At 42.8% G+C, this 14,309-nt stretch overlaps 1 protein-coding gene across 1 annotated transcript; it reads left to right on the top strand.

Moving 5' to 3' along the window:
• The first annotated feature begins 436 nt into the window (after window positions 1-436).
• TMEM64 (transmembrane protein 64) lies at window positions 437-13,523 on the top strand. Its single transcript, XM_033062358.2, is given in 7 exon segments — window positions 437-455; window positions 698-780; window positions 782-978; window positions 1,014-1,066; window positions 1,069-1,973; window positions 7,483-7,638; window positions 10,889-13,523. Coding segments are annotated over 7 exon segments (1,608 nt in total). The 3' UTR covers window positions 11,084-13,523.
• Window positions 13,524-14,309: the final 786 nt, after the last annotated feature.

The raw sequence follows: 14,309 nt of genomic DNA, 5'->3' as shown, positions 1-14,309 counted from the left end.
TTATATATGCTTGCAAATTTCCCAGCAGGGGAATATACCTCCATTGGAGCACGTTGCGTGCATAAGCGTTGTGAAGAAAACAAACCCTTTCTGCACTTTGACATTTGTAACACCAGAGCAAAAGCAACCTACGAAACTACAGAGCCTCGGTGAGGCTCCGGAGAAAACACCCCTCTAAATGGAGCCCTTACTGCATACCCAGGCTGTTTTTCTTTTCAGCAGCGGCTCAAAATTCAACCTCAAGCCGTCCCAAAGCGGGTCCGAGGCTCCAGGCATGAGAGCCCCGCTGACCGAGTGGAGCTGCGGCGGAGCCCGGGCACATGGGCTGTCCACCCTCGGCTCAAAGCCCAGGAGAGCCTCGTCTCGCTGGTGGAGAAAGGAAAGCCGAGGTGTTTGCGGTACAAAGCCCACACGCAGGAGACGGAGAGTCGCCGACATGTCAGAGGAGCGCAAGAGTAACAGTACAGCCAGCGATGCCTGAACACCGCGCTCCCCTGACGGAAAACGGCCCGCGTTCGGCACGGCCGCTCCAAATCCCGCGGGTCACGGCTCTGCCGGAATGCGGGCGCGGGCAGCGGGGCCCGGGGTGCGCGGCTGGGGCGAGGCTGGGCCCCGCGGGTCACACCCGGCCGGCGCGGCGCTCCGGGCCGGGGCGGGGCGGGAGGCGGAGCCCTGGCGCCGTCGCCGAGCCCCGCAGCGGGGCCGGGCGCTGCTGCCGCCGGAGCCTCGCCTGGCCTCCTCCTTCCCGGGCTTGCCACATCGGCACCGCCGTTCCGAGAAGACGCTTCCCGGAGCGGAGCGGGAGCCCAGCGCGGGGAGATGGAGCCCCGGTGCTGCCGCCGTCGCTGCCGCCGCTTCCCGGGACTCGCGCTCCGCCAGGGCCGCCGCTGCCACTGCCGGGACGGAGAGAGCGGGCCCGCCGCCGTCTAACGCCGCAGCCCCGGCGGCGCGGCCGAGGCGAGAGGCGGCGCGGAGGCCGCCGCGGCCCCTCCGCCCGCCGGGCGGCGGCGAAGCGCGGCCCCCTCCTCCCCGCCCTCCCCGCCGCCGCTTCCCCGCCCCCGCCCGGCCCTCGGCCGGGCTCGGCAGCCGGGCCATGGCGGGGCGATGAGGGAACGGCCGCCCCTGCCCGCAGGCTGCGTGGGGAGGCGGGGAGCGAAGGGGCTGCGCGGCTCGGCGGCGCTGGAGCCGGGCGGCGGGGCGGGGGGATGCGGGGCGCGGGGGCCGCGGCGCTGCAGCTCCTCTCCCGGGCCGTGAGGCAGGCGGCGGCGCAGGGCGCCCGGCAGGACCTGGGCCGCTGGCTGTCCCGAGCCGCCGGGACGGCGGCGGGAGGCGGCGGCAGCGGGGACACCATCGGCTTCGTCCCGGCGGAGGCGGCGGGGGCCGGCGGGCTGCTGCTGGGGCCCTGCGCGGAGCAGGACGGGCTGCCGCCCGCGGAGCTGCTGCTCTGCCAGCTGCCCGAGCCGGGCGGCGGCGGGCATGGGCTGGCCGAGGCCCGGGGCTGGCGCTGCTCCTGCTGCCTGCTGGGCACCTGCTGGTACAAGAGCTGCCTCAGCCTGTGCGTCCTGGCCGCCGTCTGCTTCGCCTCGCTGGCCCTGGTGCGCCAGTACCTGCGGGACCTGCTGCTCTGGGCCGAGAGCCTGGACAGCCTGGCCGGCGTGCTGCTCTTCACCGTGGGCTTCATCGCCGTGTCCTTCCCGTGCGGCTGGGGCTACATCCTGCTCAACGTGGCCGCCGGCTACCTCTACGGCTTCGTGCTGGGCATGGGGCTGATGGTGTTCGGCGTCCTCGTCGGCACCTTTGTCGCCCACGTGGCCTGCAAGCGGCTGCTGGCCCGCTGGGCACGGGCCAGGATCCAGGGCAGCGGGACGCTCAGTGCCATCGTCCGTGTCGTGGAGGGCGGCAGCGGCCTCAGGGTGGTGTGTCTGTCGCGGCTGACGCTGATCCCCTTCGGGGTGCAGAACGCCGTCTTCGCGGTGAGTCCCTGCCTGGGCTGTACGGCCGAGGAAGGCAAGTGCTGGAAGGATGTCTTTCGGCATATTCGCTGCTGTTATTGCTAGAGGGTGCCTCCTCTCCTGAGAGCAAGCCATGGTTTCTCTCTCTTAACAACAGTAAAAACAACCCTCTCTGCTGCTCTTTGCATGCAGAGGGTCAGCAGGCAGATTTTTGAGATGCTTTGCTCGCTGGCGTTGTGTTAGAGCTGTTCTCTCGCCTTTCAAGAATGTAATCTGGTGTTAGAATCACCAAGGTGCTGCGTAGCAAAATCTGTGGAGAACTCAATAGTTACAAAGTGTCTGTGCTTTTAAAGTGATCCACTTTAAAACCTGGCAAGAGTTGAGGAAAACTCAACTACTTGGAAAGAAAGAAGTGGACAGATTAAAATTCTTTCTCGGTATGGTTGGTGTTTGTACCATGCATCTGGCAAATCGATACAGGATGTGAAGTCCCTGCACGCAAAACAGGTTGCAGGTTTTGGGCAGAGCAGGATGTAGCCTCAGATCTGAAAAGGGACCGTACTCTAGAGTGGCACTGAAAGTTAGTTTATTCTTGAGTCTGGAAAAGGGTTAGTCTTGCTTTTCCCTCTACTTTGAGTTGAAGATTGATACATTCATTTGGTCTCTTTGATCATCTTAAAGGAAAAAGTGAAGAACACGGAGGGTGGTTTTTTTGAGTATTGTCATGCTGCTAATGACAATTTCAGATCCTCATTGCTTCCCGAGTACTTTGAAGGATCTGGTTTTGACTATGTTATGCCTCAGTTGTATGTAATAACTTGATGAAATCAAAACAAAGCAAACTGGATTGTGAAATATTTTAAATGTTACCATTAATTTGTATGTTCTTTAACATAAGTGACTGTCTAAACACGTTTCAGTCTGCCACTTTGATATTGCCCACCTTCCTTTCCCTGTCTGCAGTCCTGATCCTGTACCCTTCTGAAGCACTTGCTCAATTTTGAGAGAATCATTTGGCTGCAATTAGTAGGTCGCTGAATACCAAATCTGTTTTTTAAGTAAAATTTAACCTAAGTGCTATTTTGGGGTGTTACATCCACACCAAATATTTTAAATTGCTGCATATGAAACTGTGTTTACTGGAGTATTCATCTCCAGAGCTGTAATCTATCCATAAGAGCTATAGCAACTTGTAATTTCTTTTTAAGCAGATCCTTTAACCATTTCCTTGTTAAGAATGAGAAACTGAACAGCTGAACTTCTGCTGTTCTTTTTGTTAACCTGCATTACTGCAGGACTGAAGAAGCTTAGTTAGACCTGACCAGCTGGGAGAAGAGTCCCTTCTGGAGCCCAAGGTCCTGTGTAGCAGATGAAGCTTTTGCTATGGTTGAGACCCTCCTAAAGTGGGGAGATCTGTTGTGCTATGGCTGTTCTCAGCTTTGGGGTGTCACTTGCAGTAGTCAGCAGATGATATAGAGGAGTACTGAATCTGAAGAACAGACCAGAGAATTACCAAGTTAAAATGATTTCCTTCCTGGCATAACCTTTCTATTGGAAACACAATTCAGCAGAGTATTCGGGCCAGTTCAATATTAAAATGATGCTGTAAATCACTGTGGTTTGTGTTTTCCGTATTCTGCAGGCTAAATAATTTTCTTTCCAAGTGGATGGTTTCAGTGTTCAAATAATAGATAGGAAATGAGACTAAACCACATGCTTGAGTTACGCCAAGTAACTTGGATGGTTTTTTACTAATTTTAGTTTGGTTATGTTCATTACTCCTGATTTACTACTTTATAGCGTAGTCAAATAAAGCACAGTGTATACTCAATTTTTCACTGAGAACATTTATTATGAGCTACTAGATTACTGAAAAGTGATCTAATCTAGGAATTCAGAACAGTTTCTCATTTTGAATCAAGTTTAAGTCACATAAAAAATACAGTTTTCTACCTACACAGACCAAGCTGTCATTTCCTTGAAATCTCACTTATTTGAAAACTAATACTCATTTTAAGTTTAAAATACATTTTCCCATGCTAACAACTTCAACAATGAATTTGAAAAGGATTAATTTTTAAACAACAGTGAATTTAAGAAAAAGTACACGTCTTTAATTTTCCAGTGGTCTGGTCTATGCATGTTTTCTATGTGGATATTTTAAAGTAAACTGGAGATACTGAGAATACTTCAATGAGAGAGAAGGAAGGAAGTGACACATGAGGTTCAGGGAAAGGCATAACCTTGATGTGAGCAGGGCCATCTGCAGGGCTGGGATTAAATGATTTCTACAAGCACTTGTTCGGTGGTATGTACCATCTGCTGAGGGCTTTTGGGAGGTTGACTTGTAGGGGGTGTAGAGAAGGATGGAAGAGCTTCTTAAGATTTCATTAGTGAGGGAACCATATCAATTCAAACAGTACACAAAGAAAATTAACACAAATTCCTTAGTGTCTCACCAGCCAGACATTAAGATCTTGCTTCTTAAGAGGTCGCTCTGCTGGTACTAGAGGGGTGAGGTAATGCATTATTTGGCTTTCTGGAATATAGCACTTGCTAACTGAAAGCATGTTTGTATTTCTCTTTTGAGTGAGTTTTGCTTAATTGTCACTCCTGATGCCAGAGTGGCCTGGGCTGCTGGGGTGAGTTGATAGCTCTTACTGATGTGTTTGCCCACGCACAGCTCTCTCACCTTGGCAACTTCGAAGTGTTTTGAAGGCAGGTCTGTAAGGAGGCCTGGTATGCAGGTTATCATCTTCCCACGAGTTTGTTCTTGGAGTGAGGTTTGTGCAAACTGGTTATTTGTAGTGCCAGATGTAGGTTAGATGGGATTTCATACTTCCCTCCCCCCCTCTTTAAGGGGAATATTACATGAAATAAATAAGCTGTTTAAAAATTTGAGTATTCAAGTGTGCACCTCTGGGTTCAGAAATGCATACAGTGAAGTCAGAGTTGAAGAAATGGTACCTGCATTGCAAGAACATGCACACTGCTTCTTCAGCTGGTTGGAAGGTTGGCTGCTGGTTTGGTTTTTTTTGTATTTACTGGGATTTTTTTGAGGGGATGGTGTTGGCTTTTTTTTTGGGGGGGTGGGGAAGGGCTGTTTCTGGGGGATTTTGGTTTGGGTGTTTTTTTTGAGGGGAAAAGTACCAGAGTTATCCTTTGCCCATGGTCACTAAGCTTACTTGTTCTGTAACAGGGATTTTTAAACTGAGGGAAGAGAAACTGTACTGCAATCCCTAAAAGCATGAGAGCCCCCCAGCAAAGTCCTGACAGAAGCACTTATTTCTTGACAGCACTGAACCAAAGGTGTTAGCTGCAAAGAATGCACAAAAGTTCCAAATGCACGAAGCCTGTCCAAGAGTTAATGGAGAAGTTTCTGGCTATTGTTATCAGTGCAGTTAGGTAGTTCTTAATTGTGTTTGAATACAGTTTAAGTGCATTTCTGTTATGGCACATAACACAATTGCATCCATACTTGGTTTGGGATTTCAAGGTTAAATTTTGCTGGCTTGAACTTTCACCAATAACAGAGCCCTGGCAGGCTCTGTTAGGCAGCCTGGCCATGCAGATACCATTCTGGCAGGGTCATAGAATAGGTAAAGTTCCTAGAAAGAAAAGTATGGAAAGCTGTAAGTTTTACTGATGATTTCTTAAGTTTCTTGGGCAGGAATGCTGTCCACTTCCAGGGCATTTTGGGGAAAGTGATATAAGTGTAGCTCTAAACCTACAGTTTAGTTGAAAGGGCGTCTCAAAAATTTTTTCGCCCCCTCCTTAGCTTTCATTGCAGTGGGAAGCACAAGCTGCAATTCAGTGTATCCACTGGGGCAGTCTCCCCTTCATTTGCAAACAAGCTCTTTCATGACTCGGAAGGTCCAGTTGTTTCAGGACATATCCAGGTGTACAGAGGTGTTCCTCTTCAACTGAAGTGTCCTTAATTTATCTACAGAAATGAGAGAAGTGCCAACAGTGTTAAAGCAATCTTTGGAAGTTTCCCAGCTCCATTAGATGTAATGGTAGTGTCCTACTTAGCAAATCTTGCCTCTGCATTAGTATTTCAGAAACTTTTAATAGCAGCTCCTTCATTCCCTTGGCAATATGGAAAGTTTGGACTGTGCATTCTTATTACATGGCCCAGATTACAACAATGCTTAAAAAAGTCAAATGTGAAGTTCTGACATAATTATGTAATCCTTTTTCATTATAAATCTAAATTAATCTTGTCTAGAGAAGGAAATATTTGTGGTGCTGGTATATATTTCAGTCTGTGGGAAGTATAATATGCAGTGTGAAGTTTGGAAATGGCTTATTGGATCTTGTTCCAGTGAATTATTCTTAATCTTTATGCTTCATTGCATTCTGCTCCTCCATTGCCCTTCTTCCCAAAAACTTTCCACTGCTGGTGCTTAGACCTCTGAGAATTCAGCACTGTGACTTTCACAGTAACTTAAGTTTATTTTAAGAATAGCATGATGAAATGAGTAACATTGCTGCTATTCTTTGGTCTTCAACATTGTACAAAACTGGCAAGGTCAATAATTTCCATGTAGGCTCTCAATGTTGGGGCTGTTCTTAATTAGATCTCTGTTATTATCAACTGAATTGTCTGGAAAATTTATTGGACTGCTTGTTTTCAAAATTGTTGTTTTCATACTAATTTTTAACCCAGTTTCCTCTTGTTTTCTTTTTTCTTGTGTAAATATTTTTGATCTCATGACGCTTGTCTTTAATATTTCCTGATGGCTGCTGATACTAATTTAGGTGGCACTGTGTACTTTGTTCTCATGTAAGCTCGTACGTCCCCCTATTGATGCAGAACAGAAACATCACAGCCAAGACAAGAAAATAGTGAAGTATTATTAGTGTTTTCTCCAGAGAAATGAATAAAACCTATGGCTGTGTGTACTGTTTTGTTTGCTAATTAAAGTGAGATGCAAAATACCTTTGGTAGATAATCTCAGTGATACTCATAACAGTTTAGATAGAGATGGACATTGCTCATAGGAATCACATGTGTATCTTATTAAACTCATAACTTGCCCAGCACAAATTATATCTGCCATTCTGTTACCTGGATCATATTTAATGCTGTGACACTTTGAGCAATTACCTCTGGCATTATTTGCCATACACATAAAATGCAAACCAGATAGATTTTTGCCTTAGATCTTCGCATTTGATAAAGTAATTTCTTCTCACAAATAAATTCTCATAAATCCAAGGGCTCCATTCACCAGGTAAAAATAAATATCTTCAGTGAACTATGTAATTACACCCCTAGTTAACGACTGTTGCACAGAGGTGTTGCATAATGTAAGGTGAAATGAAATCAAGCTTAGTAACTTTAAAAAGGCCAGATAAAAACTAGATAAGTACTGTTTTGTTCTGTGCATGAATCAAAGTTGCAGTGAGAGAATGTGGAATATTCTTTCATGGTTTTCCAGGGATGTGGCAAGTGGTAGTCTGATTGCTTGTACAGATGGATTGTGTTGGAGCTGCTTTTGATGTCTTACTCTTCCTATTTACTCAGATTACAGATTTATCACTACCCAACTACCTGATGGCTTCTTCCCTTGGGCTGCTGCCTACCCAGCTCCTGAACTCGTACTTGGGCACTACCTTGCGCACCATGGAGGATGTGATTGCAGAACAGAGTGTTAGTGGCTATTTTGTATTCGGTTTACAGGTCAGTTAAAAATAATCACTTTCATAGACCTTTGGTAACGGTACTCCATCATTTCTGTTGATACTCTGTGATTTCTATTGACTGCTAGATACCCAGAAAAATGGGTCCCCAGCAGGTTTTGTTTTATACTCTGAGAAAAGTGTAACTCTCACACCTCACCATAACACAAAGCAGAATTTACATAGCGTTCTCTTTTTCTGACACAGTTTTTGCTAAGTTGTTGCAGCAGACCTCTCATTGGGGGTATAAATGAGCCAAGACAGACTCTCATTCAACAACCTGTAAAGGGTCCTGGCTTAGTCTTCTTTACAGGTTAGCCATCCTGACTCTGACTACAGCAAGCTCCTACTGTAGGGTCTAGCTGCAGACAGACTGCTGACTATCTCTTGCTGGGCTGTGACTGCAAGTATTGGTTTGCAGACTCTGAACGCAGGCTTTCACTAGCTCAGCTATGACTGGAGGCTCCAGCAGGAGGCTCTGACTCCATCAGACCCAGACTAACTTCACAGCAGATCTTTTACGATAGCAACTCCCTTCCTTGCTTCAGTCTTCTTTGTATCTCTCTGGATTGTTTCTTCTTCAGGGCCCCTCCAGGCCCTCTGCCTCCAAGATCCCCCCGACCATCCAGCCCACCCCTTTTATCACACTTATCTTTATTAGTCACAGCTGCAACCCATTAAAGACAAGGCTATTCCTCTTCTTTGGTAATTAGTACAACTGTGCCTTACCAGAGGCAATGGTGCCTATAATCTCTTCTTCTACACCTCCAATAAGTTTCCTTCTCTTGCTGTCCTAGGGTGACTTTATGATGCTTGAATCCCAGTTGTCTGTTCTGTTTGTGCTGGATGTTGATCTTTGCACCTTTAAGACTGCTTCCAAGAATGAAGGGGGGAAGAAGAAGTGTGCAGTTTGTTTTCAGTGACTGCGCTTGCTTCCCCCACATCTTTCTCCTGGACTGTGTTGTCTGCAGTGGACATTAGGAGAGAGCTCTCCTTTGCTTTTTAGTCAGTTTTTGTTTAGCTGGCTGAGGCACAGAAGTTCCCCAGACTGTGGCTTTTCTTTTTCTTGGAGCTGATCAACCCTGCTCTAGACTGAAAAACCCAGAAAAGCACTTGCCTTCTAGGGTAATCTCCTGCTGAATTTTAGACTTGTCAAACCACACCTACACAAAAGCTTATGTGTGTTTAGACCCAGCACCTGTGCACTGTTCACTCTTAGCATTCAGAATTAGACATTCAGAATTAAAAATGCTGTAGAGTACTATTTTCCTAATGCCTAAATCAGAATATCCTAATTTTAGAAACTAGTAAATTAATGAGAAGTATATCAAATACCTTTGCATGACCTTAGCTCTTGAAATAATTTATCACTAAATTTTGGGTGTAAGCCTTAAGTGTGAGACCATTTATGGGCATAGAGTATGGGTATTTCAGAATCATGTTATATATTAAAACCTCTTCTGACAGTGACAGTACTTAAACTGTGTTTGACTGGCAATTACAATGGTTTGCAGACTTTCAGCAGGTACTGCAGTAATTTCTGTTCCTCAGTTTTTACAGTCATAAAGCTGATGTTTAACAATGCTAACATAGAAAACTAAGTCTAGGACCATTTTAAACATACCTTCCCCCTTACCTCGAAATTTGTGTGCTCTCAAATAGAACATAGAATTTATAGCTTTCATGAAACATGGTTATGAGTATTAAAATGCCTTAGTAAGTATAGTGTAGATAGTCTTGATAGGTCAAAGAGAAAATAAATGGTTTCTTGATCAGTTATTATTTTAGTCATGAAATGTTATTTCCAGAGTAGTAGTTTTTAGTGGTCTTTTGCTCCCCCCTCACACCATTTATATATATGTATTATTTTAAATAGACATTGACTCTCCTTTGCAGATTATATAGGTTTTAACGTAAGTGTTGCTCAGGTAAGTAGTAGCTGGATAGCCTGAAAGTTTTAAAAGGAGTACTAATCTTCTTGAGACCAGTCCCTGAGACATGACTGAATAACTGAAGGGGTGGCCTTTAGTGAAGAAATTATTTGCATTCTCCCACTGTCTCTCAGATGTCTGCCGAGTGCTTTGCCTGGATGAGCTTTGGATGGGACTTTGATTTAGTAAATAGCTCTGAAAATCCTTCCCATTTCATGGTTCTCTATGTATGTGTGTGTGTGTATATATATATATATTTAATTATTTATCTAGGGAGCAAGGTTACTTGTAGTAATATTTCTAAATCAAATTTAAATATTTGTGTAAGTTTCTAGAATAGAAATCTTCCTATCTATTCAAAAATCAGTGTCTATAGTATCATTGTAACTCTTATATGGGCCAGCTTTTGAAATGTGTAACATAAATTGGTGAGGAACATAATTTTCACTGTAAGGGTAGTTGAGCACTAGAGCAGAGTACCCAGAGAAGTGGTGAAATCTCTGACCTTTTACAGTTTTGAAGACCTGACTGGACAAAAGTTCTGAGCAACATGTTCTGGTCTTACAGCCAGCCCTGCTCCGAGCAGCTGGTTGGGCTAGAGAGTGCCAGGGTGCCTTCCAGCTGCAGTTGTCCTGTGCTCATACTTCTCAGTTGTCTTACTCAGTGATATTCCAGCACCATCTGCCATGCTGACAGGTGTTTTAAGCAGTAGTCCTAATTGTTAAAGAAAACATAGCCCTACAGTTAGTAAAGAAGTTCAGGTTTTAGACTCAGAACTCTAGATTCTGTTGTAAGTAATAGAACTTCTTCACATTTTTAAAAGGATGCTACAGTTTCCAGCTAGTTAATGTTCTTTAAAAAAAGCAGAGGAACTTGCTTCTTTCAAAGGAACTCTTGCTATGAGACACTTTGATTTTTATTTGAAGATTTTATCTTTTTTTTTTTTTTTTCCCTCTGGAGGGTCTCAGTTAAAAACTTGACTGGTGTTTTACTGAAGAGAAAAGGTGAAGGGATTGCTTTATAACAACTATATGGATTTCAACAGAAAGAAAGAAACTTGTCTTTTCAATTTATATAAATATTTTAAGTTCTACCTAATGTCTGTGTTCTGATGTGCTGGTTACGTTGTTAGCATATGTAGGTTTAGAGCTACCCAGGGGCTAAGTTCATCTCCTTTCCAGTGTCTTGCCTGTGAAGCTTTGAGTCAGGAGATGCCTTCGTAAATCTTTGCATTGACAACTTTTTGTTTCATTCAGATCAGTTGTTTTGTCTTCATTCCCACAGCCTATGCAGCCTCCAACACTCTTGTTTTATTTGCAGATTGTCATAAGCATAGGACTCTCGTTTTATGTCGTTCACCGGGCTCAAGTGGAACTCAATGCAGCTATTGTAGCGTGTGAAATGGAAATGAAGACATCGCTTGTCAAAGACACTCAGCCGAGCATCAATGGCTCAACCACATACTGCAACAAGAGGACAGTAGCATTCTCTGGAGGGAGTGTCAATATTGTGTGATTTCTAGTATTAATGACTAAGAAGGGTTTTGTGAACCTGAGATAGAAATATCTTGAACCTTGCCTAGAAATATCTATGGACAATTGAAACAGATTTTTAAAAAATTACAAATGATTACAGGTTGTACTGTGGCACAAACCAACCGACCAGCTCTTTAATTGCACATGGGGTGAATTCTAGCAAGACAAGGAAGATGGCAAAGTAACTTAAGATGTAAATGCAAATTTGGCTACACCTTTGGTCATTTTTTATGCCTGTCATGGCCTGTAGTCTGCACTTTAGTTTTTTTTTTCCTTTGTTCCTATAAACTGAGAAATGCTTCTATAAACAAAAAAAGTAGCACAGAGGTAAATATTTTTCTGCTTAGCATTATTTATAAGGCTAAATAATTATATACAGTAGAATTTTATTACTGATAAAGGTGAATGAGAAAGTATGCAATTCAATGTATGTTATTCTTGAATGTGCTTTTGCTTTGGAATTGCTTCCAGAACTTGGAGTGTATTATTTAGCTAATGATGGGACCATTTGGCTTTTTCTTAATTTTTGATTTAAAAAAAAAAATAGAACCCTATATAAAGTTTTGGTTGAATGTATTTTTCTAAGTCATTACAAATGTTGCAGAGCCATGCAAATGTATTTACACAAGCTTAAATCCTACATTGTGGGACTGAAGTGCTCTTAAATTACATTTTAAGTTACACTGTGTAATATGCAAAGTAAAAGGGAAAATGCAGAAGTTAGATTGCAGTGATTATTTGAATGACACTTAATTGGTTTTGCCACCTTGGTGATTGTAACAAAGGGCTGTTCCACGTTAGTCCTATAAATGATATTTTTAATTGTTAAAAGGATGAAGTTTTTCAGCTCACATGACTGCATGTGGTAAGGCTTCTAGAGCAGGGAGCTAAATCTCTGCTCTAAACAGAATGATGGGATATTAGCAGTACTAATTTTACAAGAAGGTGGCCTTTATTTTGTAAGTGAACCCCCTCTCCCTTTAAAAAGCTTTAAAAATTCACTTTGGTTGGCACATCTTTTGTACTAGTTTTACATTTTTTAAAAGACGCAATCTATTACAAATTTCATCAGAGTGAAGGAACGAAAACTAGAGGTTCTCCTTGGAAAAAGAAATAATCCAGTAATGGAGAGAACAGCAATGTCTCTGAGACTCAGGAATTCTGACTCCATTTTTGCAAGACAACACTGTATTGGATACTGCTCCTTTTATGCCTGCTGTGGACTGTTTTTCACTGCATTTAAATAGACTGGATAGCCTGATGGTAACTTGTATGTGTGTCTAAAAGAAAAACAACAATAATGCCTGAACACAATGTTCTGTGTGTGTGAGTTTCATGTAGATATACATACCAATGTTCAATGGCTCAAACACATGCAAGTCATCTGATACAAAAATAATGTAAAGTATGGCTTCTTTTGTAGTTACTTTGTGTGAGTTTTTAAGGATGCTTTCAGTCTTCAAAATTTTGTGTTATTTTCTAACAGTACAACTGCCTCCCTTTTGTAAGGTTTATTGTAGAGTCCAGGCATCTTTGTCTTCTTGAGACTAGTGGGTTCTTCAAGGCCATTTGAAGCAGAGATGTGAGAGCCTCTAGCAGCCTTACTGAGAGGATGTGCGGCACGCGCACAACCAAACATCTGCGCGCTCCTTCGTAGTGGGAATTCCATTTTGTTCCTTAAATATGTATCCTTTGCAGGATGGTGTTCTTGGGTCCTGCGACCTGAAGAACTGAATTAGTTCAATTGAAACAACAAAGTTCAGATTGTCTCCTTTCTGTTTTTTTTGGGGCTTGGTTTGTTTTTGGTTTTTTTGTTTGGGGATTTTTTGGGTGTTTTTTTTTTATTTTTTTTGTTTTGGATTTAGTTTTGGTTGGTTGGTTGGTTTTTGAAAAGGCAATCTGTATATACCTGGAAGTGTTCATTTACACATCTCTGCCTCTGACAGCTCCTGTGTGAAAACAAGAGAGCCAGATAACTTTTTGATGGCGTTATTTGTCATCATAGTATAATTAAGTAATTGAGTCCTTTCTTAAATAAAGAAATTTTTTTTGTTTGTTTCTTGTAAAGAACAGTCCTTCAGTGAACTGATCTGAACTTTGCTCCATCTTGCCAAATGAACAATAGTGTTTTGAAGAGGGTATCTCTTTCTTTGCATTTTTAAACTAACTTGAGGTTGCGTTGATTATTTGAAACATTTCCCAAATACGTATTTTGAAGTGCTTTTATTTCCATGACATTTTGTAACCAGAGTAACTTCACTATGTGAACACTTTTGTAGTATGGAATTAGTTCTTAAGACTTTTGCATTTTGCTTGATACTTGTAATATTTGTGTACAAGTTAATGGGAAATGTGCATTAAAAGGAACTTTTCTGTACCATGCCAATCATAATTTTATACAATAAATTCACTTAAATTTCTTTAAAGGAATATGTATTAAATGTTGAAGTTGCTGTGACATAGTTGGAAAGAAGGTACAGTGGAGTCTCATCTTTATGCACCCATACAGAGATAATTGTCTGCATGAACAGAGGAACAAGTTAGAATTTAAGGATGAATTCCATCGGTGGGGAGTTACTGACAAGGGAAATAGACTTGATTTTTACTTTTGTTTAATTAAATACATTCTTAATTCTATTAGATACTTTAAAGGTTTGGTACTTGCAGCTGCCTTTTGATAAAAGGATAAGCATACATGTGCTTATGAGAAACATGCTACAAAACTGCCAGAGGATTGATATTTCTGAACATAACAGTAGTAAAAGTGATGTGATTGTTGTATTGATTGATGCAATTATTGTATTGTATCAATGTAAGTATTATTTTTTTAAGATAGCCTCCCTACCTAGTCTAGTTAAAACCCACAGAGGTACAAACCTAGTTTAAACAGTATGTGGCAAGTCACCTTCAAGAGTATTTGAGTTGTCACGATGATGACATTTCTACATTTTGTATATGAAAGTTATATGATAGATACCTAAAGGAGAGGTCATAAAGAAAAAATCTCAACTGCATGGCACCAGTTTTCCTTCCAACTTGTGGTAAGTGCAACTGTGCAGTATATTTGTCAAAATTTAACTTAAGACTAAGCATCTCTGAAAAAAAACTTTTTTTTTTTTTTTTTTTTGTCCCAGAGCTTTATATACTATTTTCGTACTGATTTTTGCACAATAACTTGAGGAAGCATTGCTGAGATCAAGTTTGAA

The sequence above is a fragment of the Catharus ustulatus genome, chromosome 1 (genome assembly GCF_009819885.2).
Source record: "Catharus ustulatus isolate bCatUst1 chromosome 1, bCatUst1.pri.v2, whole genome shotgun sequence".
NCBI classification, from domain to species: domain Eukaryota; kingdom Metazoa; phylum Chordata; class Aves; order Passeriformes; family Turdidae; genus Catharus; species Catharus ustulatus.
Note: the sequence above shows the minus strand (reverse complement) of the source record. Positions and strands in the feature narration are given on the sequence as shown.